This window comes from Rhipicephalus microplus, unplaced genomic scaffold, assembly GCF_043290135.1.
Source record: "Rhipicephalus microplus isolate Deutch F79 unplaced genomic scaffold, USDA_Rmic scaffold_519, whole genome shotgun sequence".
Lineage (NCBI taxonomy): Eukaryota > Metazoa > Arthropoda > Arachnida > Ixodida > Ixodidae > Rhipicephalus > Rhipicephalus microplus.
This window is the reverse complement of record NW_027465079.1, coordinates 1-27936: the sequence shown is the minus strand read 5'-3', so window position 1 is coordinate 27936 and position 27936 is coordinate 1. Positions and strand designations below refer to the sequence as shown.

At 42.7% G+C, this 27936-nt stretch overlaps 2 protein-coding genes across 3 annotated transcripts; both read right to left on the bottom strand.

Annotated features, from left to right (window-relative positions):
• Positions 1 to 513: 513 nt before the first annotated feature.
• LOC119174712 (serine/threonine-protein kinase pelle) lies at positions 514 to 24461 on the bottom strand. 2 transcript variants are annotated; one of them, XM_037425745.2, is made up of 15 exons: positions 24037 to 24461; positions 22194 to 22379; positions 21207 to 21337; positions 19056 to 19180; positions 10621 to 10856; positions 9437 to 9600; positions 8775 to 8848; positions 8237 to 8351; positions 7640 to 7764; positions 6408 to 6597; positions 6090 to 6152; positions 4648 to 4803; positions 4489 to 4531; positions 3738 to 3900; positions 514 to 2570 (listed from the first exon to the last, which is right to left on the bottom strand). In XM_037425745.2, the coding sequence occupies exons 1-15, from the start codon at positions 24182 to 24184 to the stop codon at positions 2150 to 2152; spliced, it is 2340 nt and encodes a 779-aa protein (XP_037281642.2). In that variant the 5' UTR covers positions 24185 to 24461; the 3' UTR covers positions 514 to 2149. The 2 variants fall into 2 exon arrangements, with proteins under 2 accessions (XP_037281642.2, XP_075742079.1); XM_075885964.1 differs by lacking the exon at positions 24037 to 24461 and adding an exon at positions 23557 to 24006.
• A 1920-nt stretch (positions 24462 to 26381) lies between these two features.
• LOC142794988 (DNA-directed RNA polymerase III subunit RPC10-like) lies at positions 26382 to 27606 on the bottom strand. The gene has a single exon (XM_075885966.1). The coding sequence runs from the start codon at positions 26982 to 26984 to the stop codon at positions 26658 to 26660; it is 327 nt and encodes a 108-aa protein (XP_075742081.1). The 5' UTR covers positions 26985 to 27606; the 3' UTR covers positions 26382 to 26657.
• Between the last annotated feature and the right edge of the window lie 330 nt (positions 27607 to 27936).

Below are 27936 nucleotides of genomic sequence, written 5' to 3'. Positions count from 1 at the left end.
AAAAATCTAATTAAACTAAGAAAGACTCAAATGCAACAGACAAAATAGAGCTGGTGGAGCTTTCAAAGTTAATCAATAGGCGTAAGGTAGCCGACATAAAAAAGTATAACATGGAGAGAATTGAGCATGCTCTGAAGAATGGAAGCCTCAAAGCTGTGAAGAGAAAACTGTGGATAGGCAAAAATCAGATGTATGCATTAAGGGGCTAGGCAAAGTCACTACCATTATGAATAGCATAGTTGAAGTAGTAGTAGAGTTCTAGAGAAAGATCTGTACAGAAGCTGAGCCAACCAGGATGACAAAATAAGAAGTAGTAATAACCCAGATGAATCAGACATCTTAACATTAACTACAGGGAAAGTAAAGAAAACCCTGGAGAGAATGAAAAAAGGCAAAGCTGCTAGTGAGGATCGAGTAACATCAGACCTATTGTAAGATGGTGGAGAGAAAGCTAAATTGTGTGCATATCCAAAGATGTGTGTTGTCAGAAGATGTAAAAAATGGATGCCAATCTTTTGTTTGTACCTTTATTTTTGATCATGGCACACATAAGTAAGTAAATGCAACAAGTCAGGTTGTGATTTGAGCATGTGAATAAAATACTTTGATGTGGTTTACTGCGACATATTAGTGCAGTCTTATCATGGTTTTCGAAACAAGACAATCAAGATTACTTCTGCTGTTCGTCACCTTGCTGCATATACATCTCTTTTCGCAATAATTGAAACTTTATACATACTCTCACATTCTGTACAAGGTGCTGCTTCTGCTGAACATGACTATACAGCAAAGCATAAAAAAATGAGCAGGCTATTTATTACATTCAACAAATTCATTTGCGAGAAAATGTTTTGTGACATGACCAAGATCTTTTTATTGGTCAACTTTTATCACAGCAGCTGAAAGGCACTGATATATTGCACTTTTACTGATTATGTTAGATGGATGTCCCCTGGGCACTTGATTGCGACCAGTGTTGATCCGGATCAAATTTATTGATCGTGATCAATAACGGTTGCTGCTACATGGTCCAAACTAAAATGTACCACACTTTGCACTGACGTCTGTCAAATCGTGATCGTCTTGATTCTATAAGGGCCTGATTGCAATTAAAGCTAACCGTGTAGCAACAACTCATTGAAATCGAGCCTAATCCAGCTCGGCCCTGATCGTGAACGAAAGTGCCCGTGTATTAGATTCCCTTCTAGATCAATTTTTTGGCAGGCAAAACAGATGGCAGGCAGTTTTTCACATATATTCAGAGCTCTCAAATTAACGTGGACTCCTGGCAAGATAAAGCAGGTTCCAGTGGTGACCTTGTCTTTTCTTTAGGCCCTTTTTTTATTGTAGGTTCGGCCCCAGTATTCTGATGGAAAAGCAATGTTGCATGGATTTATTACACTTGTACCCTACAGACAGAGAGGCATGGGCCACTATTCTGCAGCAATACCAATTTCAATACTAATTACTCTTGTTTGTGAGCGGACTGAACAACTCTCCACCTGCGTTATTAGTTCACTACGCTGGCCGTGTACGGTAGGCAACACCAGTGGCGTAAAATGAAGCAGGCGGCATTGCAACAAAATCGCAACCATGGTGATCGTCTACATTTACAATAGCAATAATTGCTACAGGAAAATTTCAGAACATTATTCAAAGTTGGTACAGTAACATGTTAAGAGCTTTCCATTCCACCAGATGAAATATCTGCAGGGTGCTTCAACAATACTATTGCCCATTTAAGGACAGTGAATAATTGGTTGCGCATAAAATTTTTGCAGGGGTTCTTAGAAATAAAAATGGTTGGGGTTTCACATTCTGAAACCACAATACGATCATGAAGGACGCCACAGCAGGTCTCTGAAAATTTTACCCATTTGAGGTTTTTGAGAGTGCACCTAAAACTCAGTACACCAGGCTTTATTGAAATGTGACTGCCCCGGCCAGGATTCGAACCCGCGACCTTTGTGTCAGCATTGAAGCACCATATTCACTAGACCACCACGACAAGTTTTCACAGATTCCTTGCACCTAGGAAGGAGATTTACTGTTTCACATTCAGTGCATGTGATCTCATGCATAAAAACTTGCTATGCACAGCTCAAACTGTACATGACTGATGACAGCTGTAGAAGCGCCTAGAGGCGACTTACACATCTGTCTCACTCTTGCTCTCAATGCCGGTGTACTGGCTGTTGTAATCTTCCTCATCGTCGTCATCATCTAAAAGACTCAAGTTACTGAATTCTAAATCATCAAGGTTAGGCATTTCAAGCTCCCCGCCAGTCAAGTCGTGGGTAACGACCATTGGTCTGTGTAACTGTGCCGCTGCAGAGGTGGCAACTGAGTTGCCTGCTCTATCTCTGGCGCTGCTCTCGCTGGATTGCTGTGCTAGGCTCTGAGTCACACCGAGTATAGAAACTATGGGCAACTGGTTCTCTGGCGATGACATGGGTGGCTCTGTCATCACTGGAGGACAGGCTTCCGGGACAACTTCCTTTTCCACAGCTGCAGGAGGAGACATCGAAGGCAGCACAGCACGCGGTGGGAATGTGGGTGACATCTTGGGGCTGCAAACAGCATATATTTAAAAGACAATGCAGCTTAACGGTGACTAAGTCAGACTCTTTTGCAATGAACATGATCAATCGATCGATTTGCTCAGTGGGTTCTGAAAGAGCACTGTTCATAAGACACACACTGTCCACACCGCAGTATAATGAATGCATGGATATTTATTAAGACCTTCTTAAGTGATTGTGGGCCTGCCAGTTGAATCTTACAAACAACTACAGTATTGTGACAAATAACCCAATATAATGCCAATATAACACACACAGATGTTATACGTGCAATGTACCACATATATGATGTCGCCAATATTTGACTCGCGATGGGAACTTGCGGGGCTTAGCTACAAAATCGTCTCCACAGACCTCTTATGAGAGACGACTGCTTCCGAGCATTGTTGAACCCCATAAAGATCGAGTGCTGTGTCTCATGCGAGTAACCTCTCGCCACCAGAGCAGTGCCGCTGTGTGACCAGTGCCACTTCTCATATGGTGGCAAGTATGCCAACTATGCCGAAGGTAACAGGTGCCATGAGGCGAAAACAACTTTACATGGGATGTGAGTACCCTTACAGCTTGCACGAGGCGTTCTGTATTTATGAACTTCATTGGCTGACCAGCCAAGTTACCATCATGATGTAACACCTTGGCTATAAAAAAAATGCATTGGAATTAAAGCACGCATTAAAAAGCAACAGATGGTCAGAATTATGTGCAGGTTTTCACCGTGACTTTCTAACATCTTTGAAGCGTAAGAAATTCACAGGTTATTTCTATCGTTTGCAAAAGAGGACATGACTAGGCTTGATTCACACTGTCGTCGAACATGTTGTCACATCACCCTCACAGTGTCGGTGTTAGTAATGAGACAGTGGTTTCTTGCTGCTTTCTCTTAAAGGAAATGGGACACCGAGGATGGCATCTATGTTGGCCAGCATCAGTGGCATGTTACTTTCTAATGTGCAATTGACTAGAAAACATCTATCTCGTGACAGACATCAATGTGCTGATAACAACAAGGTGTTTAACTGTGCGAATCGCACTTTTCTCGGCAATTCAAAGTTAGGCCAATGTCACCACTTTCGTTTTACCAGCAGTTTAGGCCGTCGCATAATTTTTGCTTAAACACATGCGAAGGGATAACACACGTCAGAAATAGGCACTTGCCTCGCTGCAGCTGCGTTGGTTGGGGTGGTGGACAGAGGAGTGACGGGTGTCAGGAAAGTGGGCTTTGTGGCCTGGCCCTGCCGAATATCATACCACCTCTGTAGGTCGAAAGGGGATGGACTTCCAGATTGACTGGGAGGCATCAGTGTGCCCTGAGAAAGCCCTGCAAAAACACGACATTTTATATCGGTGACCACTCTGTGGCTAAAGATATCGTCGCTTTACAGCATGCTACTGAGTGAGATCCTGGCAAACACAAACAAGTGTATGGTAGCTTAGATTTTTACAAGCAGCCGATTACATGCTAATAAAGGTATAAAGCAAGTGTTGCACCTCAATTAAATGCGTAGTACCTGTATTCAATAGAAAGCCTGGAAATCATCAAAGTCATGATATAGCTAAAGGCAGTGCCTCAATATTTTATGTTAAATTGGCTTGAGCCTGTCAGGCTTCACTGATGCAAGTGTTCCCTGCATTTCATTTTGATTTTCTTTCATTACTACCTGAAATGAGGAGTGGTCCATCATCTCATAATTATTACAAGTCAATGTGCGCATTGTGTGAAATGTAATCGGAAGTGCTAGTGAGGGAGACAATAACAATGCGAACAGAAGAAAAAAAATCATGCTTATGAGCTCACAAAAGGAATCTGCCCTGTCATATGGAGAGCGAGATTGTCAAGATAGAAAAGGATGCTGACACAACACACGCAAGTGGTTTGATCATTACTCTTTCACATGCTGGCACTTACTTCGAACTGCTTCATTCGGATTTTCCTTAAACTGCTGAAGCACCTGCAAGTGTAAGGCAACCCCGTTAATAAATAATCGCAATATTAAATAGGAAAGAATATTTCTTTGTTTTTTGTCACTTTCCAACCCACTTTTCTCTGTGGCAATATGATATTCACCTGTTCCATCTCTGGCCTGTCCTTCCTGTCATAGCTCGAGCACTTCTGGCCCAGATGTATGAGCAGACTGAATATGACTTGGTTTTCGTCACCAGCATTTGTGTCTCTTAGGCTGTCCAGCTGGTTGCTCTGTGCACAGTCTTGGACCGTTTCAATCTGTAAACGATGAGATACATAAAAGTTTCACTAAGGAGTCTTGATTTGCGAAATAGTATTGACGTTAGCAGGTGACAACCTGAAACAAACAAGGCCGTGGCTGTTTTTCAATCCTCAATAGTATACAGCTATGATGAGGGGTGATAATATGACACATGAAAGGGGCACAGTGACAGATAAACAGCACAATAAAGATGTGCACTAAAGAAAGGAAAGATGTAATGCGCACTGACTTCAAAAAGTAAGACAGGTATACCACACATCTCTCCTGAATAAGTCTTGAAGTCTGCATGTGTTATGTTTTTCCTTTTCAGTACAGTCTATGACTTTTGCTGTGGATGTTTATCTGTGCATTATGCTAAGTGATGAGTGAGGTCTACAGAAAATGGCACAGAAACTTTTTTTTCGCCAAACATTCATGCAAGCACGTTTTCCATGAAAATTGTCGTAAATCTTTATCATTGAGCTGAGGACGTTTGCTTGGTTTTCATTGGTACTTATAAAAAGCACCAACGCAGAGACATTGTGAAAAGCTGAGCATGCAAAGAAATGGACAGAGACTGCTCGTCTTACTATTCTTAGCAGAGCACTGCATCAATTTGGTGGAAAAGAAAAACGGTCAGGCCTGCGCAGAGAGCACAGCACAGTCACAGTGAAAGCTGGAAAAGTGGCATTTCTAGAACATGTTGTAAGCTCTCTCGGGGCTGATAATACAAGAAAACTTGCGAGGTACCCACCACGTCATAAATCGTAATTTTCGTCACGTTGTGAGGCACCACTACGCCTTATTCGTCATTTTGCGGGGAAGCGAGGTACCGATTATTTGCAAGGCATTGTGCGTGCCTTGTTGATGCGGTGACTGGTGGCAATGAAGAACTATAGCTAGGCTATTTGCAATTGGTTGGAAGCATTCAATGACCCACTAGTTGCGTAATTTGTATTGTGTGACGCCTGGTTACACATTTCACGTAGAATTATGCCTAGTTGTTACTTACACTTCTACCTTGCTATATTACATATCCTAACGCCATTCCTCGCCTGACATGATGCCTATATAGGGTGTTTTCGTGAAGGAGCATTAGCATGGCTCTGTGGTAGAATGCTGGGCTGCCAGGGAGAGGACCTAGGTTAGAATCCAATTCGATTCTGGATATTTTTTCTTGTGTCATTTCTCTCACACGATCGTAGTTACGGACACCGGTGGTGGCGGACAACCACGTGCCAAAAACGATCCTTGTTGTGAACTCCAAACAGCTTTTGCTATAAAAAGAAGCACAATAACTTGCCAGTGTTCGGGTCTTGCGTCGCCTGTCATAAACATGCTTACTGGTCGCAAGCTCTAGAAGTACCTGAAAAAAAAAAAAAAAAGAATGGTCAGGCGCACAGATTAGTTATTAATGCCATTGTTAAGTATTAATGCAATTATTATTGCAATTATTAATGCCATTAATGCCGAGAGAAATTGTTTGATACTGCCTCTGATTAGCCATGATACCGCCTTTAATATACCATGTTTGTGCGCTGTTCCCCTGATAAGGGTGAACATTTTCAAGCTCTATTTTCACGAATAAGCCAAGCAACATCTTGACAAGCGGCTTGCTCACAATTCCGTAGCTGTAGATGTCCACCTTGGTTGAAAGCTGCCTACTCTTCAGGTACTCGTGAGGAAGGTAGTATCTGGTGCCATGAACATGGGACACCACTACCATAGACTTATCCGCTTCAGGTCCACATCTAGTCAAGCCAAAGTCTCCTATCTTCGGCTCCAAGTTGGCGTCAAGAAGAATGTTTGCACTAAAATGTGAAAAAGAAAAGTGAATGTAACAAGTTATACTGGCTTTATTCAGTTGTCTAAAAAACATGTACCTACATATTGCTGAAGTGGTTGTGAAGTCTTTTAATATGTATAAATGCGTTGCATTATAGTGCCTTGAGATACTTGATAATTACACATGCACTCAAACCTTATTATAACAAAGTTGCATCTTACAGCAAAATAAGTTCATTATATCCGGAAATTTGTTATAAAGGTATATTTCAAACACTATCTATTGCAAAACTAGTATTCTTAATTTCTTTGGTTAAAACTGATATTTCGTTATATCCAGAATAGTTATACTGAGGTTTGAGTGTGTCTAATCCTGGTGTTTTAAGAGCCATAACAGATCTGATTTTATGTGAAGCACACTGTAGTATGGGACTCCAAATTAATTATCATTGCCTGACATACTTGAACATGCAGAGAGCATATAAGTATTTCGTCCTTGTCGATATGTGGCTACGGCATGTGAAATTCTATCTAACAACTTTGTACTTAGCAGCGCTACAAAAGATCCACTAAGCTGCAACTGTGGGTTACTGCCTAGATAAACGTGAAGACAAAATGAAAGAGCTCGTTAAATTACTGGTCAGTAAGAGGATACTTTGCTCAAATTACTGCTGTACAAAACAGCAAAATGGGACTGATTGCAGGTGTCACTTACTCATTTTAAGCAAAGATGAAAGGTACAGTGATCAAAAGTAAGAATATGGTTCAGCTTATGAGACCTCTTCCAGCATGTTATAAATTGTGAATACATGAATAAAATTTCAGATGACTTAAAAATACCATCACATAAAGCCTTGCGGCAATAATCTGGTGGGTTCCTGCTATTCCACGTTTACGATAACTAAACCATGTCTATCTAGCCCACCTGCCTTAGCATTCTTCCACTCAGACATTGCTCTGTAGGTTTCTTTTAAAAGCACACACGACACCGCCCTGGAAAGCTCTCAACACAATTTCCTGTTAATATGTAATACGTAATGTGATAATGCAATCACTGATGTCTCGCACCTTTTTATATCACCGTGAATGAGGGGCTTGCCATCAACCAGATTAGTGTGGAGAAAATAGAGACCACGTGCGACACCCTTGGCAACTGTTGCTCGTTGCGTCCAGTTTAGACTTGGTGTATTGTGCTGAACACAAGAAAAAGAAATGGGCAGTGCAAGACGTACAGTTTCAGCAGAGCACTCATGGGCAGAAAAATTTTCAGGTTTTCTTATAGCCCTCCACCAGAGGACATGAGCAGCAATGCATAACTTTCGGGATCTGACCAATTTACTATAAGTGGGTTGACAAAGACAGCCAAGCATAACGAATGTCACAGTACTGTATTCATATTTTTGCTCAAGTGCCCTTAGCATAACCACAAGAAACGCATAGTTCAAACACTCTATGTTTTCAGGTTCAAGAAGTGATGTTTGTCAAAGCAATACAGTATCGTTAAATAAGTTATAAATTGCACTACAAATACAACACAATTTAGTAAATTAAGCTTACAACAGTCAATGGCCATATTTGCCATACAAAGTGCACTGATCTCAGTGATCATTTAGTATTAATGTCTGGGCAACATCTCTCTCAATAAACATGCAAAGGCACACAAACCTTGCAACGAAGCCTGTCTTCAAGAGAGCCGTTTGGCATAAACTGGTAGACAATGCAGGGTTCTGGTCCATCATGAGAGACGCCATAGAGGGGTAGAATGTTGTCGATGCGGCAGCTGTGTTAATGTCATGGCATGTCAGACAGTGCTGCCAGAACTTTGCAGAATTCTTACATAACAAAAACTAGACCCCCAAGACACGTACGCGAAGTGGGGTCCGCTAGGTTGGCAAACTCGCTTTCACTTGCGAGTGCACCGACTCGTACACACTTCATACTCACTTCACAGACATGATATCGAGGGTTATTAAGCAGTGAATTGAAGCGATTATGCACATATTGCTGACTTATAATGGGGTCTACTGCTAAAGGGCACAAGCATGCTTTGGTACTAGCTGGGGTTGTGAGAACATCAACTGCCCAGGTTCTGTTGCAGCATCAGCTGTTTTGCCAGTGGCTACAGAGTACACTTTGATTGTGCCGTGTGCTTAGACATTCACACTTAACATGGGGGCTGGTGGCTTTCAATGTATATACATACCTTTGTAGCACATTCATCTCGGTCAGCGCCTGCTTGAAGCTCTGCTGCTGTAGTATGTTGCCATCTTTTTCTTTCTGTACAAAACAAGTCCATTCATACTGTAATTATATTCAAACACTGCAAGCACGTAGTACTGAACCAGCTTGCAGTCATAGTTTTTACAAGCAATGTCAGTAACTGCAACAACCTCATGTTTGCTGGCTTTGAATGCTTTTTTTTTTTTGAAGTGCTGGTAATATCAGACAGATGTGCCTACACTGTGTCAGCACTGTATCTGAAGCTCATAAGACTCTTTATTCTATAACTTTTCTTAACATATTTGCTTGCAAAGCTTTAAAGCTAGGTGTATGACTTCTAGCAACGTATCGATTTTAGTATTTCTTTACACCAATGAGCTGAATGTACTTTTACGTAGACTGTCCACAGAGCCCAGTGTCTTATCTAGGAATGGCATAGGTAAACTGACTTTGAGGTCTGTTTGCTGTCTGGGCTGGTATAGGCACATCAACATTAAAGACCACGAAGTCATTAAACCTAGAGCTATCAGCACTGCAACAGTTCCTAGTACCACAGACTTCCATCTGTCAAACATATCAAGTCTAATCCTTTCGCATACTCAGTCTTGCCATAATTATCCTAAAGAATACAGAAAATGTAATTACCACATGTAACCTTTTAACAGCTACTACAGTGTCCTTCCAACAACCCTTGTATACTGTTCCAAAGCCTCCCTTCCCAAGAATCTTGCTATCACTGAAGCCCTCCGTGGCTTTCTTTAGTTCCTCGTAAGGTATTGTATTCACAGCAGTCTTCGGTTCGATTGGTTCTGAAAAGTAGTAACACTCGTTATGCGCGATGCACATGTGCGAGACTTGTAGACAAATTGTACAGGCAAAAGCACATATTCAGGAGGAGCACACACTCACGAATGCTGCATATGTTGAATCGAATTTCTAGTGAATGTTAAAAAACCAACATGCCTGCGGGAAATGCGCAGCACAGTCACAGCGAAAGTTGGAATGGCGACCTTTCTATAATCTGTTTTAAATTCTCATGGGGCAGCTAATACAAGTAAACCTGCTAGGTATCCACTATGCCATTAATCATAATATTAACTTTTGTTAAGTAAGGAAGCACCACCTATTATGTCATTTTACATCATTCTGCTGACAAGTGAGGTACCTGTTACACATCTGTGAAGCATTAGGTGCGCTTTGTTGATGCTGTGACTGATTACAATGAAGAATTACAGCTGAGCATTTTGTGATGAGAGGGAAGCTTCAAACCACACAATTGTTGTGCACTTCACATTGTGTGTGACATTTGGTTTTATTTTACTCTTCTACCAAGCTATATTAATACATACCTAATTGCCTGACATAATGCATGTATAGAGTCTTTTTCCACAGGAGTGGGTCGGTGGTATAATACACAACTGCCACACAGAGGGCCGGCATTCAAATCCCCTTCGATTGTAGCTATTTTCTTTCTCATTTATTTCTTTTTTCTTTTTCATTTTGCACGATGGTGGTCATGATCACTGATTATCGTGGCGAACAACTAAGGCACTATTGTGATTTTGTAAGAGCTTTTGCTGTAAAACTAGTTACCTTTAAACAAGCTGTTACAAGCTAATTTCGCGTACTTATGAAAGCACACTACATTACACAAAGGCGAAGCCTGTATTTACTTATCACATTGTTCATATCACAATAAACTTGTTTCTCTATTAAACACTGCACAAATCTAATATTCGTGCAAATTGGTTTGAGCAACATGAACGATTCTTTAAGTAGATAATGTTTATATTGTTAACAAGAGCTAAGCATCAAAGCATCCCACTTACCCTTTGCGGCAGCGCATGCCCCTCCTTGCCTGTTGGACTTTCCTTCTACACTTTGAGGTTTTTCAGAGCCAACATTTTGCACTTTTTCTTCTGGACTGCCTGGTTTCGGCTCTTCACATGGTTGGAACTTTGAAAGCTGGGGGTATAGATTATTCCCATTGGCATAGCAGTTGTTGCTGACCGAAGGAAATGTGCCATGAGGAACTTGCAAAGGGCTTCTGCTACCCTGCCCTGGCCTGAAATTGTTAATGTATAATTCATGCACAGTTATATGCATCATGAAATGCTTTCAGCAGTTACAATAAACCATATTTAACCCATTGAGGGTAAATTTTTTCTGTGAAATGCATCTCAAAAATAAAATGTGTAGTTTTTATAGCTGAATTAAATTCTTCAGATGAATATTTAAGAAAAAAAGTGTATAAAGTGTTTTTGAACGACTGCAAAATAACAAAAAAATAGTTTGTGCATTCACATACATTGTTTTTTCATCAGTAACAGCAAGATATATTCTTAAAATAACCGAGACCACTGTTAATAAAATTATGCACTGCTATAAACGTCAGTGCAGTTCATAGACATACAAAAATCAGTGCATGAAACAGTGTCAAGTAGAAACACGAAGGGAGGACAGGCACTTTTTGTCTAGTTAGCATCGTCTCGCCACGCACGCCTTTGAAATGTCACTCGCTCATCAACACACCTAAATCTTAACTCATAAGTAACACCTCATATTATGGGATGACATTTACTGAACCTATTCTGATTCGCCAGTCGAGCCGTGATTCAGAAGAAATGCTGTTAGACTCGCATTTGTAGCTGAGAAACCGGTGCGCACTTCCATAGCCCAAGCAAACTGCGTGAGCTAAAAAGAAAATTTTGTATGGTAGTGACTGCCTCCAAAGAGCAATGATAAGTCCGAAACCTAAAATAATCGTAAGTCTTATCGCCAACAAAAGGGAAGAGATTAAGTCCGTGAAACAGGAAACACAACCAAAGTGGCGTTGTTTGTGCCAGTCAAGGCCTGCACAGAAACAAGCATAATCACATGCCGAGGAGCAAGAAAGCTTCTAAACCAGAAAGCCATCAGTTTTTTGCAGGTGCAGTAAGCTTGAACCGACTGAAGGACAAAACCAAATCTAGGTGGCGCACCCGTGTGATAGAGCATAAAAAAAAAAAAAAACCAAGAGGCATCGGTGCTAGAAAAAATGTAATGTATTCCCGCAATGTAGCAAGCAAAAGAAAAAAAAAAGAATGAAAAAAAGTGAAAAGAAGACGCGCGTTTTGAACATACAGGCAATGACATATATGTACATATATGTACATCTCTGACTGTCAAAGGGTTAAGGTGGCGGTCCCACTCCAGTGGCAAGAGCTCGACATTTTAGTCGTTGTTTACTGGCTCACTGTGCTTGCTCTGCTCAATGGAAGAATATGAGTTCTATTGCATTAGAAAGTTTACGTTCTCCGCTTTCTAATGACAACTAGTATTTTCGCCTAGTCTGGAGTGTTATTTCATGGCAATTAAAACAGTGTGAGCAAAAAACAGCATTTTTGCTGTACAAGCCTCCGTTGTACTGCCAGTGCAGCAAAACTGTCCAACATAACGAAATGAAATTTGCTGAGCCTTTTAACGAAGCGTTATGCAAGGTTTATATGAAGAGATATTGCCAGTAAAGCAATTAGAAATTGATGCACGCTCTAATAAAAATGGGCAAAAGAATGAAAGTTTATGAGTAAATAACTTTTTTTCTATTTTGTGCAGAACAACAATATTGAATGGGTTTCTAGGCTACAGTGTACATTATGTGTACGCGAAGTTGTTTTGTGTTCTGATGAACAGTTCTTGAATTATTACTCCTTCAATACGGCAATTTATGGCGCTACTTGGTCAGGCATTACCGACGAAGAGACAAAACTATCCAAGCTGAAACTCTGAAATCTTCAATAATAAATCAGCAAGCCTTTCCCTAGGTTTCTATGAAGAGAAAGTTGTCGTAAGTTAATTAGAAAATTTGTAGGACAGCAGTGAATTTAGCTCATTTTTCTGCTTGCCAGGTTCGTGCAAATTTCCTTTTTTTGTCTTTTGTAGGCTAATTCACAACAAGTATTGCACATTAGCAGGACCATGTAGTGTCTTGTAATCACCAGTACTCACTAACTTTACGAAGCGGTGCTTGAAACAAAAGATTTTTCAAAAATAATAAAGCTCGCAAACACTTTTTGACGGTGGCGCCATCTGTCAAAAAAAAACATCAAGTTGTTTCACGTCAGTTCCGACGTTCGTCAAAAGTGGCGCTTCTAAACATAACTAAGCCGCCAAAACACGGATGGACTTCTTTAGACTTCAGTGGCTAAATCTCTGCTTTTCAAATGCTTCGAATGAAACTTCGTCGCAATGCATGAACATCTCTGGAAGAAGAGTTGTCTCAGTTGTTCATTTTATAAAGGCCATACAAGAACTCGGCAACCATCGCTGCGCCAGTCCACATGGTGGGTTCTTTGAACTGCAGACAGAGCGTAGAGTAGGCTTCTGGTCAGAATATACATTCAAGTGCAATGGATGCGCCGAAAACAGGAAGGTCACCACTGATCCTGTAGCGGAGCCAACACCCCTAACAGAAAAGACGGCACTAGGCGTCAATGATGCTGCAGTGTGGGGTTTTATGAGCATAGGTTCTGGACACTCGCACCTAGAAGAGGCAATGTCCGTCATGGAAATTCCTGCAATGAGCAAGGGATCATTCCTGCGGCGAGAGGAAAGCAGTGGCAAGGTAAGAGACACATTTTGCTATACTGTATATACATCAAGACATCGATGAATCACCCAGTATCCGAGTATTTTAATTCACAAGGTGCCTTATAAGCGCAACTTTTCCTCTATACTTTTGAGTGAACCACTTGCTGAATTCTGTAAGGTGGCTACAGTGCTGTTCAGGAGAATACCTGCGTAGACCCATTCAAATGTCCACGCAGAAAACGGTGAAAAGCGGTGCGAGGAGGATAGTCTCGCATGGATACAGTACTTGTGCAGCGGTAAAAACTTAGAAAGACGCCGACAAAATGAAGAAATATTTAGGTGCGTCACCGCAAATATATCTTCATTCATATTAGTCGGCGCCTTTGAAAGCTTTCAGGGATGGTTTGTCTCGATCAAACGAATCGTGAGTAAGCTTCCGTTTCATGCACTCGGTTAGGGAGTCGATGTCATTTTGCGCTTCAATACTATTCGCGGCTGCTAGGGCACCACTTACAAACGAGTAATTTTCATTGAAATGACAACACTGTAGCAATTTTTTAGTACCCTGCAAAATGTGGTGCTTAGAGGCGAATGTAGCCGCCAAAGGTAACTTGAGACATAGCTGAAAGCTCTGCCGTCTTTTTTTCTTGTTTTTCAGTTGTGGAAGGTAGCCCTCCTGAAGGAAATGACTGAGGCTGGCGAACAAGAGAAAAGGCTCGCAGAGGCTGCAGGAGACTTCTGCGAGGATGGCAGTACCCCATGGATCACCGTAGTTGTGGATCGCGGTTGGTCCCACAGGAGTCATGGCCACAGGTACTCTGCCAACTCAGGCCTGGCTGTCATCGTAGGAAAGCGCACGCAAAAGCTGCTTTACTTGGGCGTGAGAAACAAGCTGTGCAGCACTTGCGAATATTATTCCAAGAAAGGCCAGACGAAAGAGCACACATGCTACAGAAACTGGAGTCAAAGCTCTGGCGCCATGGAGGCCGATATTCTTGTGGAAGGGTTCCAAAGAAGCACTGAAATGCATGGTGTGCAGTATCGCACTTTCATTGGCGACGGAGACTCGTCAGTATACTACCAGCTTCAGACTAAAGTAGAATATGGCCGTTTCATAAAGAAAAACGAACTGTGCGCCAATCATGTGGTCAAGTGCTATACTTCTCGACTTTATAGCATCGCTAAGGAAAGCAAGGGCACTCGCTCGTTGCTGTCGGCTCCTAGAATCAAGCGAATTAAGAATGGAGCTCGGAAGGCAGTGAGCCACTACGCCAAAATTCTGCGCGATTGCAATGGCTGCACAGAAGACCTGAAAAAAGAAAAATCACGACTTATTCAAGAGCTAGCTTCAGACCTCAGGAATGGGCTGCTACATGTTTTTGGAAGTCACGATGGCTGCAAAAGCTACTTTTGCAATGGAAGCAAGGCAGATAACGTGTATCAAGCAGTTCCTAAAATACAACAAGTGAAGCTGATGTCTGCAGCCAACATGATTGCGGACAAAGCAGACCGTCTCATCACAGATGACACGAGCAATCTTGCTGAAGCCATTATGTCCCTTGTGGCTAAATTTTCTGGAGGAAAGCAGATAAATCGTTGCCAGAAGGGCTCCTATGAGCATCGCTGTCAAGGTGCGGGGCTTCATTTTCAACTGGGACCTGAATGGCACGTGAAAGCAAGCAAGGCTGTCACTTGCACAAGCCCAGCTGCAACCCTAAAGAAATACACGCAGAGGAGATTCGAAATGAAAAGGCAGACGATGTCACGCAAAAGGCGGCTATTTGAGGAGAGCGGCCACCGTGAGCGCAGATACGGCAATCACGCAGCCAGCAATTCGGCACCCCATTATGGACCAAGTTGTCAAAAGCCAGACATGTCGGCTGCCGTATTGTCTGCGAACACAGAAAGGCAGCTGCAGGACCTACAGGTGGATGACAGCAAGCGAGCAAGCATCGAAGAAGAGACGCGTGGGCAAGCCAGCAGTCCCGAATGGCACGAGCAAAGAAGGCTCCGCCTCACCGCCTCCAATTTTTATGCTGTCTGCACAAGGAAAGACAGCACTCCTTGTGATGCGCTGGTGAAGCGGCTCCTTCAACCCAAAGGCTTCACAACCGCCGCAACAGAGCACGGGAAGCAACACGAAAGTGTTGCACCCCAACTGTATGCAACAGAAAAAGAAACGGTTGTTCAGCCATGTGGGCTTTTTATTGACCTGAAACACGGGTTTTTGGCAGCTGCCCCGGATGGGCTGGTTGGAACAGACCGAATTGTGGAAGTCAAATGCCCGTTGAAGTACAAGGAACATGAACCACTGGAAGCAGAAAGAAACTTCTCGGAGAAAAAACAAAGAGATGGCGCTCCGGTTCTCTCTATGTTGCACAGCTATTTTTATCAAGTGCAGGGCCAGCTGCACATCACCGGCGGATTATCTGTGACTTTGTAGTGTACACCACAAAAGGTATACACGTGCAGGAAATACGCAGGAATGATGCTTTCTGGAGAGCGAAAATGGAACCATTTCTTTTGCACTTCTACAAGGACTGCATCCTTCCAGAGATTGTAGACTCCAGACTTGCTCGGTCCATGGACGTGCGCCGTCCGGAGTGGAACAGACTTGCCATTGAGGCTAAGGAGAAAACGAAGAATGGAGAAGCACCAAAGGCCAAAAGAGCCAAGTACAAGAAGGACTAAATATGCCTGTAAGTAACTGAGCTTGCAACGGTATAAAGCGGAATATAAGCGGTGATCTTCCCTTCGCGCCTTATCAAAATATGAGTGGTAACTATCTTTCCGTGTCGCTGCGTTTCCTTGTGTCAGCTATTCCGAGTGTGATTTGTTTGGGATCAACTTGCTGTGATAGCATTGAAACAAATTCACTTTCTAGACCAGCCTAACTCGTTGCTGTTCATAGGACGGAGCAATTTGTATTGATGCCCGAGAAACACCGTTCCTAAGGACATTTTTTTAACGTTTTATCTGAGCTCCTGAAAAAGTAGCTCTCCCTGCGCCTGTCATGTTGTAATTTATTTGAAGCATATTGTGAGAAATGTCGCGGAACTGATGGTACAACCACTGCACTATGTTTATGCAGTGATTCTAACAACATCGAAATATAAGCCCATTCTAGAAAAAAGCATTATTTCAGCAGTTCGTATCATGTTTGTGTGTTTACAGGGAATAGGAGCAGCGGACGCCAACGCAAGACACTCGTGCCCGGTGTTACAACCGTGCATGGCAGTGCGCCGTTTCCTAAGACGGCGAAAAAGGATGCGGCGATATCCACCACCTCTAGCAGAAGCAAAAAAGCCAGAAAAAAAAAAAAACGGTCCTTGTCAGGATCAACCTTCTCGATGCTTCGGTGGAGATTTCGCACTGAATGCGTTCTTCGTTCAACTGCCGTCTCTCTCTGTGTTCTGTTTTATTTATCTCTTACTTTACGTTGCTGCTATCTAGACAGCTGAAAATAATGCACATTGCCCAATGTTGCCCGACTTTGCCATTAGCAGCCAACCTGCGGGATGAAATTATAATTTTAGTACAAGAACAATCGCTTCCGTGTGCCTTATTGGACAGCCTCTTGGAAAAGCTGAGCTAGTTTTCGGGTGTCGACTCTAGGTCTGTACAGATAGGTTGGGTTTCGCTGAGAAAGAGCCCTTACGCATTTTATTATTCAATACTCCCAAAAGGACGCAATTCGCATCTGTGTTACGACTTGCGCTCTTCGGTGCGGTGCTAGGAGGACTCGTTTTATAGATGAAAAAATTGTCTCTCATATGTTTCGCTAAAGCTGAGCAGCGCATTCGTGTATACGCCTTGTGCACCGCCTATAGAGGCGCCACTGATAGCCACCTGCGCCCCATACATCTGTTTACAGCTGCGCCCCATACATCTGTTTTGGGATGCATGAGGCTCATAGTGTTCTCGCTAGCAAAAAGGCAAAGCCCTTCTGTCGTTCATGCATACAAAATCACCATTTTTGGCTCACTGCAAGGCATGGAAAAGGGGCTTTGTGTAATGATAGCCAGGAAGTAGTGGAAAGGAGCTTCCTGGGTAGCTTCTGAATGTAGCGACATAAGTATCAAGTGGACCATGCGCGACACCCACACTACATTCATAGTCGAACCAAAGCTGCTGACAGTGGAGAAATCTATAATTACTATGCACGTGCACAAGGTCCACATTCAGTGGCCCTGAATACCAGCAGTGTTGGGTCGCGTTCCAGGCGACCCAACACTGCTGGTATTCAGGGCCACTGAAGAACTTCCTCGAGAACTACTCTTTTTCTACTCTTTTTCTTTCTACTCTTTTTTAGCGAGGAAGAGAAAGAGTCGGTTCAGAAACCAAACCATTAATTCCAGCAACCCTTGCGGCAGCACGGTTCAGCGCCGTTCTATTGTAAATAGTTATACGTTACCAGGAGAGAGAGAGACACCTCTTTTCCGGACAGTTGCACGGGAGTACAAAGGCTCCTCCGGTCCGTGCCTTTTTTTGTTGGTGTTGTTGTTATTGGGGAGTGGGGGGGGGGGGGGGCGTCATGCACATTTGAAACGTTTCAAAGGAGATATGGGAGCAGCAGCACCCCCGAAAAGAATGGATTAGTTCCAGCAGGAACAGGCTCTTCGCCACTGCATGCTATGACCGCGGAGAGTGCATTTTCCTCCCTTTTTTCCAAACGTGACTTAGTGGCGTCTTCTGGTGGCTCAAGCAGAAACTACTCGCAAGATGGCGACGGTGGTACCGTCACCTTAAAGGGCCAGTAAACAAAGTCGTGATACAAAACTTCTGATGGAGAAATAACTGCACACTCGTACGATGTGAACATGCTCCTGCAAGAACTTTCTCAATAAATGCTGTAATAAGGAACTTTACAGCATAGAACAACTCACTTTGGCTGGTTTCAGTTTTATCCCTGGGCCATCCCAACCTTCTCTGTAGTGGAGAAGTGTACGCATAGCCCTATATTGTGATTACGCCCACTAAAGCAAAGTAACAAGATGTCAGAGATTACATCATCAGCACACAACTAACAACCGAGTAAGGCTTTCCCCACGTGTCGTTAGTGTCATAGCAGCACAGGGAGAAAGCATGGTGCAGGGGGTATGAGGCACTGGCGGGGTATACCCTCTTCCCCTTGCAGGAAAGTCTTGAAACACCTCTTCATCTTGGAGGCCTTCGTTCTGGCAATACCGTTTGTCCCGGCAATTTCAGGGCTTTACAAAACAACAAAGGGCAGCACAGAAAAATGAAGAATGTGGAATGTGTGGCCAAAACTGCACTATCAAAGGGCCAAGGTGCTGTTTAATGGTGCAAAGGACCAATTAATGAAGTTGGTGCTGCATAATGTTGCCCATAGGCAGGGTTACGTCACTTCGCGAGCGAGGATGATTGGACAGGTGCAGAAGGGCACGGGAGAGACTTCTCAAAATGGAGTGGCTGTGAGGTGTGAAATACTGATATTGCAAAATGTGATCACTACGGCTTTCTGCACGTGTTAGTGAGCTTGTTTGGAAGGTGTAAAAAAAAAAATGAAATCTGTTCACTGACCCTCGAAGTGCTGTTTTTTTCTCAAAGTTCAGTTTACCATGTATTGCATATTTATGTTGCCAGTACAGTTTGACCTGAAGCCATTTAGAAGGGGAAATATCACTTTACCCACATTTATCTATCACAACATACTATCGGGAACAGTACTCACAGTCCGGAGTACACCATCTTCACCTTGGAGCTGTTCACCTTGGCTTGAGAGTTCCCTTTGTCCATGTTCATGTGGCAGTCGTCGGGGTAAAAGTTCTTGCTATAAGCAGCGCCGCCCATCATTGACTGCAATGAAGATGCACATTGTACGGAGGCACTTCTTCAGCAAATCAAAGGCAGACCTTTCATGCCTGTATCATAATACATATACGCAAGCTGCTAGGATTGTAAACTTTGGGGTAAAGAGCAATTAAATCTGGTTTCCTGGAATTGTATGCTAGAATTTTCAACATGGCAAAAATTTATTGAGAAAATGCTTTTAAAACAGTTAGTGGTATAAATGTAGCAAAAGGCCATCGTTTAGAAAACATATGCTTGAGCTCAAACATGAAGGCTATGCTGGAAGCAAGATTAGGCGTATCTACTTACAAAGTAGTAATGTGACACTGAAACAGGCTCCTATAAGCATTAAGTTATCGCGAAAATGACAACAGTCAGTACGGCACAGATTCACGGTGACTTCAAGGGACTCTGAAACGGTCTTTTGAACTTTTGTCAGCGTTTAGGCTAGAGCATCATCAAACCATTTGCACCGCAAATTCAGTGACACGCCATGTGCGAAGGTGGCTAAGGAACAATTATATCACACCCTCCTTCTCACCTTTGCCTTGCCTCCTCAACTCATGAGGCACGCTGGCAATCGCAGAGCTCTCATGAGCGGGCTTGACGATTTGAGCATTTACCAGTCTAGACCTCCGAGATGGCACACCGACAGGTTGCATGCAGTCTCGGAGGTCATCACATAATGCGCCCGGCAGCACGCACGCCGTCTGGTAGCAGACACAAAGATCGTGGACACTGGAGTGGTTCATATCTGCTCCGACAGGTGCCAACACCATATAAGCCAATCTTACTTTTGTGCATTTTACAGCCCATGACAGCCAATCATATCAGCGGTCACAGTGACATGGCTGCTGATGTGCTCTGGCATCGTCAAGTGGCCAGAGCATGTCGCCATGTAAATGGGTGGTTGAAAACACGTTTGACGGCGTGACAACAATCTGCATTGATCTGCAGCACTTCGTAGCTTCGAAGTGTTGTAATAAATTACAGTTTACGCAGAGAGCTCAAATCGATCTCTGAATAACCTTCGGGACTTGGTATACCAGCCCAATGTCTTTGTACAAAATTGCCAAAACCGTTTCAGGGCCCCTTTCACAATAGTTAAACATGCTCAGCAAATGAAGCACAGCTTGAAGCATATAAAGAATTTTGTGGTAACCACATCATGGCCACCTTTTGTTGCACTTGTGCATATGAATTAGTTTTTCTCATTGTATTTTGTTACATAAGAAAGTGTTTAAGTGACTATAAATATGATTGCCTTTCATCAAGAATTAACAGTAAACTACAAGTAATTATAATAATATATGGGGCCTTACGTTAAAAAACTAGAACGTGATTATCAGAAAAGCTCTAACGGTAGGCTCTGGAAAATTTTGATCATCTGGTGTTCTTTAATGTGCACCGACATCGCACAGTACATGGGCCTCTCGCCTTCACCAAAATGTGACCACAATAGTTGCGATTGAACTCGTGATCAACAAAGCGAAAAACAGCGAGAAAACACAAGAGAGTGAAAGACACAGACAAAGCGGACTCTTTCTAATTGGTCTCTTTCACAGTCTTGTGTTCTGGCGCTATTTTTTGCTTCGTTTTTTGCTTCGTTGATCATGTACTGACCGACCCAAATAAGCACTTTAATATTGAACTCGCGACTTTCGGGTGAGCAGCCGAGCACTATAACCACTGCTCAACCACACCAGACAGTAAACTACAAGTTCTCACAGGTTCGGTCTCTGCCGGCGGCAAGTTGTCTCTTCATTCGCTTTGCTTTCTTTACACCTAAACCACAGTTATTATAAGACATTTGAAACAGTACAATTAACATTCCCTGTGCCTTCCTTCACTTTCCTATCTGCTGATTTTCATTAAAAGTTCTTATTAATGTAAGTAACACATTTTCATTGGCTTCAGTGAAAGTGCACAAGTTTGCAATTTCGCAGACGAGCTGACCATAACCAAGAGCTCAAAGCAGTTCACACTGATAACAAAGGACTTTCATGACAGAAGAATCAAACTTCTTTCATACATCAGGTGGCGGTGCAGTGCCCTTGAGCATCGGAGATGAGTGAAGGTACATGTTGCTGCTGCTGCTCAGAAGTGCGCTATCCAACTGGGTCTTTTCCTCTCTATCCAGGAGGTAATGGTACTTTGGGCTTACTGTCAAAGAGCACACATACGCTAAGGTGAAATAAAACTTTATCAAATATGCACCATAAATAATTGTACAATTAGTTCTTATGCATTTAATTTATTCTGATGAGACAGATTAGATATGCCGGATGCTTCAGTAAAAGCTTTCAGTCATCTGGATGATACAGTAGAGATGAAGAGGCTAGTTTGTCAGTAAATGAGCATGACATATAGCATGATCAAACTGAACTTCTTTGATAACTAACAATTTGTGCTACATTTATTGATTGATTTAGGCAAAGTTGTCATTCAAAGCTGGTATACATTTTAAGTATTACAGGGTTAGCAACTGTGCTGAGGTCTCTCCACTGACCTGCACTGAAGTGCTTGATTGTTGTAAGACAAAAACTGTGGGACAAAAGTATGCAAAACACTGATTTTGGTGTTTTGGGACAAAAGTATGGAAAACACTGATTTTGGTGTTTAAAATGTTATGTCACATTTTGTATTTCTGGCTATCCACGAGTGCCGTGAATAATCCCATTGAAAATTCTGTCCCACATGGATGTGGTTGGCCTGCCATCCTGTTTGTGCAACTCTTCAAATTGGTGTGTAGTTCAACCAGATCTTGGGAGTACTTATGAATGCTGTTGATGAGTGTACAATCCGTATTCTTCTAATCTAGTGTGTGCTGTTGAGCTTCTTTCCCTTTTTATTGGAAATGGCACTCTTCGGGATTGCACCCAGTTTGTGGCATATCCGTTTGTTTATAATCTCACATCGTTCCCTTGTATTATGTTCTAACTTTTATCATCGAATAATTCACGACTTAATGACTACAGCTTTGAGCACTGAAATAATGCTGTCCAAGAACCAGACTCACCAAAGTCCACGATTATGAGCATTGCCTGCATGTGCCTCATTTTGTATAAAAAAACAAACAGCTGATTCACCGTGCCATTTTTTTCACCCCACTTGTGCAAAAGTTCGTCGGTTGGGCTTTCTTTTCTTAGGATGGCTTGTTCCATAAGGCTCATGCTTATTTGGTCCATGTGCATAAAGTTGAAACCTGCAACAGGACGTAAATATATACCTCTGTGACTTGTAACACGTGTGCATAGTGTAAACTAAAGCTTCCAAGGCCACAGAACGATGCTAGGTGGGCAGCGGTGCTACAAAACTCAGTTGCGTTACGATGCTAAAGCAAAATAAAGAAAAATACTTAATTTCTGTAACATTACAGAAACAGTGGCATGAGCAACAGGCATGAGGGAGGCTCCTGCTACATGCACAGATTTGGCTGCATTGGACAGATTATGTGCACCAGTACAAAAATGTAGAACATTACAATCTTATAATACAAAAGAATGGCAATATCAGTACACATGCAGCAATAATACATTAATGCAAAAGTTGAACACAATGCCCAATTCGCATTACTATCTTAGATAACCTGAATAAAATCACATCAATACACATTGCACAAAGAAATATTAGTATATTAAGCAGAAAAAAAATTTGAATTGGGAAAATCAAATGTGAAATCATAACTATAAACATCAGCAGCTTTTGGGTCATTAAGCTGCTTGAACAATGTTATGCAAAATGTCATTGATAAATATGAAGCGAGTATCACTAGCACTTCAGTAATAGCACACTTGAGAACATATGTAGAATTCAAAGAAAGTCTGCTATATTCAGTGTTGTTTTGATTAACAATGACTTAACAATTGTCTTATGTTGTGAATAGTGAATTTGCGATTCTGACTTATGTGCATCAAACAGTTTATTAACTTTTTTTTTTGTCGTAACAATTTAAAGTAGTAGATCTGGGAGGCATTTAGTAGGTCATATTTCATAAGGGTTCTGCACTCATATGTTGTAGCTACCCTTGATAATTTTCAAAAAATCTCTGCATCCTTTTTCGTAATACGAGTTTCTTATAATTCTGGTTATATGTAGTGCCCCATACTAGTGTGGTATATAGCACGAAAACTTGGAGTAAAATAAAGAATAACATAGCACTTTTTTTTAACCACATGGGTACAGTACTGCATATTTCGAAGAAACAACCTGTAATTTTGCTCCGATCGACCGTAAGGTTAATAACACAAGTATTCAATGAGATACCTATTTTAAACCACACTAGAAATTTGTGTGTTTGCACATGTTCCAGTTCAGCTTTCAGAAAGTTCAATGCAGTTTTACAACTACGTGGTTTATCGATTCGAGCAAATAATATATACCTCATTTTTTTGGCGTTCAGTTGCAGCTGGTTAAAAAGAAATAAGTTTGATAGTCGATCTAAATGTGTATTTGCTGAACTTGCAAAATTAGCTGTCAACTTGAGTCACCTCTTGAGTCGCCCAGGAAGGAAAGTTCGAAGCATCTCCGAAGACAGCTGTCGAACCCCGCGCAATGGTTTCTATGCCTCTAAAATTAGCCAAGCTTACAGTGGACCAAAATAAGGGATTGCGCGACCTATGTCAAAATGATATGCAATACACGCGACTATATATCACTGTTTTGTTGTCGGACGCACTTGTTAAGCAGGCAAAATTCTGGCGTGGCAGGCTTTCTACAAGAGCTGTCGATTGAACCACTTGGATGGGTTTATCGGATCGATCAAAATAATCTACACGGGAGGCGGTTTCGCATGCAGCGACCACTGCAACAGCGTCAACACATGCTGTGGCGACGTTACAAAGCGGACAATGTCTGCTTACCCAGTTCCTTCCAGCGTCCGCCGGCGTCTAACAGTCTGCACAGCTTGTTCCGCTGAGCGTAGGGCAGCTCGTATATGTATTTCACCTGTTGACTACTCGCGCACGCCATACCGCGCTTGGCGGAGCTCAGCGAGCGATGGGAACTCATCGGCGCGTACGGCAACAGCTGTCACAACAGCTGCACGCAACAGTTGTGATCGCGGCGGTTTTTGGCGCTTAATCCATCCGATCCATGGGAGAGGATGACACTGCCACGGCGCTTATGAATGTCACAGTTTCGTTGTCAGATCCCTGTGTCACGCACGCTAGTTGCGAAACATAGTGAAACGCCTCGGGGCGCAGATAGGCGCAGATAACTTTCAGACGTGTTCTCTTATTTCCGTCCGTACTTTCCCCGTTGAAAAGTTTCAGCCAAGGTAGCCAGAGGAATGCCCCGTGCCGGCCGTTTTTAGCCCGCATTTGGCGGGCGGAGCGCTTAGCTGCCACGTGACACCACGACGTTGTTCTGTGCAGGGGCGTAGCCAGGGAGTGGCACACAAATACCGCCCCCCCCCCCTCCGGATATATATACATTTTCCATGGGTTAGGGCATGTGCTGGCGTGGGTCGAGGGGGCAAGTGCCCCTTTGCACCCCCCCCCCCCCTGCCGACGCTCATAATCGGTGGTACTACGATTCGCAAGTGATTTGCTTGATGTATTGAGCATTCAATTTTGACCAAAGCCTGCGAATAACTAGCTTACCCCTACTATGTGCTTGCACTAGACAGCGGCTTGTTATAAGATTAAACACACACATGCACACAAGAATCAACTAGGGGTGTGCGAGTGTGCGAATACTTCTAATAACGTTCTATTTGATTCGGTACTTGAAGAGGTCATATTCGGAATGCCGAACCTCATAATAACATTCGTTATGTTTACTCATGAATAGTGTTTAATATTTTCCAGTTTTATTTAATAGCTATTGAAAAGTGCCACCTTGAATGCTGTAGTCCGTTCTGTATCTCAGCCTGCACTTACAAAATAGTTTTAAAGGTGAACATTTTTCACAGAAAACTGTCTTAACTGTCACACTAATAACATAGACTCTCCGGTCAACTTATAGTCCAAAGCTTCTATTCAAATAAAACGTGAAAACTGTAAACTGACCTGACATTCCTACCACATCTCAGTCCTATAGTTCTGGGAATCAGCAAGCAGTTAACTATCCAGGGTGCTGGGGAAGAAAGGCATTCAGGTGGCGCACAAACCTGTCTCAACAATTGGGCGATTCTTGCCGCGACCAAAAAACGGACTGAGGTTAGAAAGGTTTCCCGGGCTGGTCTACGAAATTCCATGCATAGGCAGTCACTCCACTTACATTGGTGAGACAAAAAACTTTCCCAAGGATACATTGAAACAACATGCGTAGCTTTAACGCAACATGAAACCCTTTTGCAGAACATAGCAAAAAGATGAACCACCGCATCAGTTTCGACGACGCCTGGGTCGTCGAAATGGAGGGTAGCCACACAAAAAGACAGTTCCTAGAGTCCTGGCATATCCAACAACATCGGGACGTGTTAACCGCTCGCCTGGAACCTTACCCAGTGTATATGTGCACGGTCTACAGAACCAGTGGAAAAAACACCGCAGTAACAACAAAGGCGGAAAGAAGGATGATGGAGAAGGCGACACCATCAAGAAAAATGACTAGCGGTAGAGCCAGCCAAACAGTCAGCCCTGAAAAAGGGACCGAACCGGTCTTTAAACGTCGGGTCAGTTTACAGTTTTCAAGTTCTGTTTAATTAGAAACTTTGGACTATAAGTGACTGAAGAGTTTATGTTATTAGTATGAAATACAGGCCTGTTTCAGTTTATAAAAAAGTGACCTTTGTACTAGTTAAAGCTAATCTTAATGCGCCTTTGTTAAAACATAAATGTTTTTTCCGAATAAACTGTTGTAATAATATATTATTCAATGGTTTCGAAAATGGTTACATTAACAGTGCAGGGTGGCCTTGAAGAGAGTGCCTTAATATTTGAAAACTATTCCAATAGTATTTGATTCATATTCATATCTGATTCATATTCATATCGGTTTCAGACTTCGCTATTCAGAAACACCTCAAATCAAGCACTGTAATGCAGACTGCTCTACAAATTAACAAAGCTTATAAGAAGCATGTTACATGCAACAGATAAAAGGAGATATATGGACAGACACAGGGGAAATGCAATGCATTAAAATGTTTTTAAAGTAAGAACAGATTTTCTTTTTCACGATAATTATAGCCCCGTAAGTTGCCGAAATAGCATAATCACAAAGACAATGCCAAGTGCGTTGTCTGCCAAAGGCAAAGGGGTACTTTCTCGTAAATTTTATTTACAGTAACATCGTACAAACCAAAGTAAAGTTACATCGCTTCAAAGGAGAAGGGAACTGCAACACAAATCTATTTTTACGGTACAATAGGATTCAACAATATATAACACCCAATCTTTTGTGTTTGAAAAGCATGCATTTGTACACATAAGTGTGTGATGTTCATTTTGTTTTCCAAGCAAAACGCACCGTAGAAAAACCCGATTGCTGCTGCATGCCCGCAGCCTTTCATAAGGAAAAGAGAAACAGAAGGTGTTCAGTCTCTCCACTGATGCCCACACTGGGGGCTGCAGCACTTGTAGAACGTAGTCATGGGCTCATCGGCCGACCGTGTCTGAATCTGCATGAAATAGGCACGCTCGTGGCTGCACTTGGGGCATTTTTCTTCGGTTGAATCCACATTCTCCCACGCAGCTGCGCCTCCGAGCACATCATCAACATCCTTGAGCCGTGGGTACTTGCGGTTTGACATCTTCTGCATGATGTTGTGTACGTACGGGCATGTGTTGCAGGCAAACCGATAGCAGCTGCCGCTGTCCTGCACAATTAGGATGTTGGAGCAGGTTGGGCAAAAAAGAAGCATCTTCTTGGCAGTCGATTCCTCGTTGATCACTTAATGAAGAGCAGGTAACAGCCAGCTAGGACGCAGCTCAGAGAGACGAAGAAGTGCAGTCTTGTGCCTATGACGGATGCTGGAAAATGTGGAAAAAGAGAGACATACCTAAAGTGAGGGACGTGAAAAATACAGCCGTGCACAAGATGTCCCTTGGCTAAAGTCTGACAATACAGCAACATAACTAGCGGTCAATAGTGGCTTAAAAAGGGTGGAACCAACATTTGACAATGAAACTTATTCCTGAAAACGTGCTCTTTTTAAGCAGGGGCTAACAGAAGTTAATTGCTTGTGCTCCGCAGACGACTCGTGTCAAGACAGTGCGGGAAACTGCATAGATTTCACATTTTCGATAAGTGGGTGATGCAGAGATGTTGCCGTGGTGCTATCAGCGTGGCTACGAGGTGAAGAGTTTCTGTCAACATGCCCTTATGCTCCGCTGAGGCGAGTGAAGTGAGAAGGGTGTTTTAGGCTCTGCAGCTCACTTTGTGGCTGTGGACTGGTGCACTGGTGTTGTTCCTGCTATATGTGCTTCCACGTGAATTCCTAGCATACATCCGTCTGAACACAGCAGACTGCAACAACTAAGAAGTGAGCTAATGCTTTATATAATGTGCAAACGTTCATTTTGTGTAAATTCTACCACCATTATGTTACCGGGTCCTGCGCAACGGGTTGGAAGTCCTTCAGGCAGAGTAAGCTTCACCAATGGGCAAGTAAGCTTCACCACAGCCCCTTGAAGCCCACCTGTACCCTGTTTATAAACCAGTGGGTGGCCGGCAGGCACTGGGTATTGAACCCCGCACCTCCTGTAGCTGAAGCAAACACGTACGTGCAATGCCACAGCTACGGTTGCCATCATTATGTTAGACCACTCCCAATTGAGTGGTCACAGTGACAACAATAATGAGTACTGCTATTA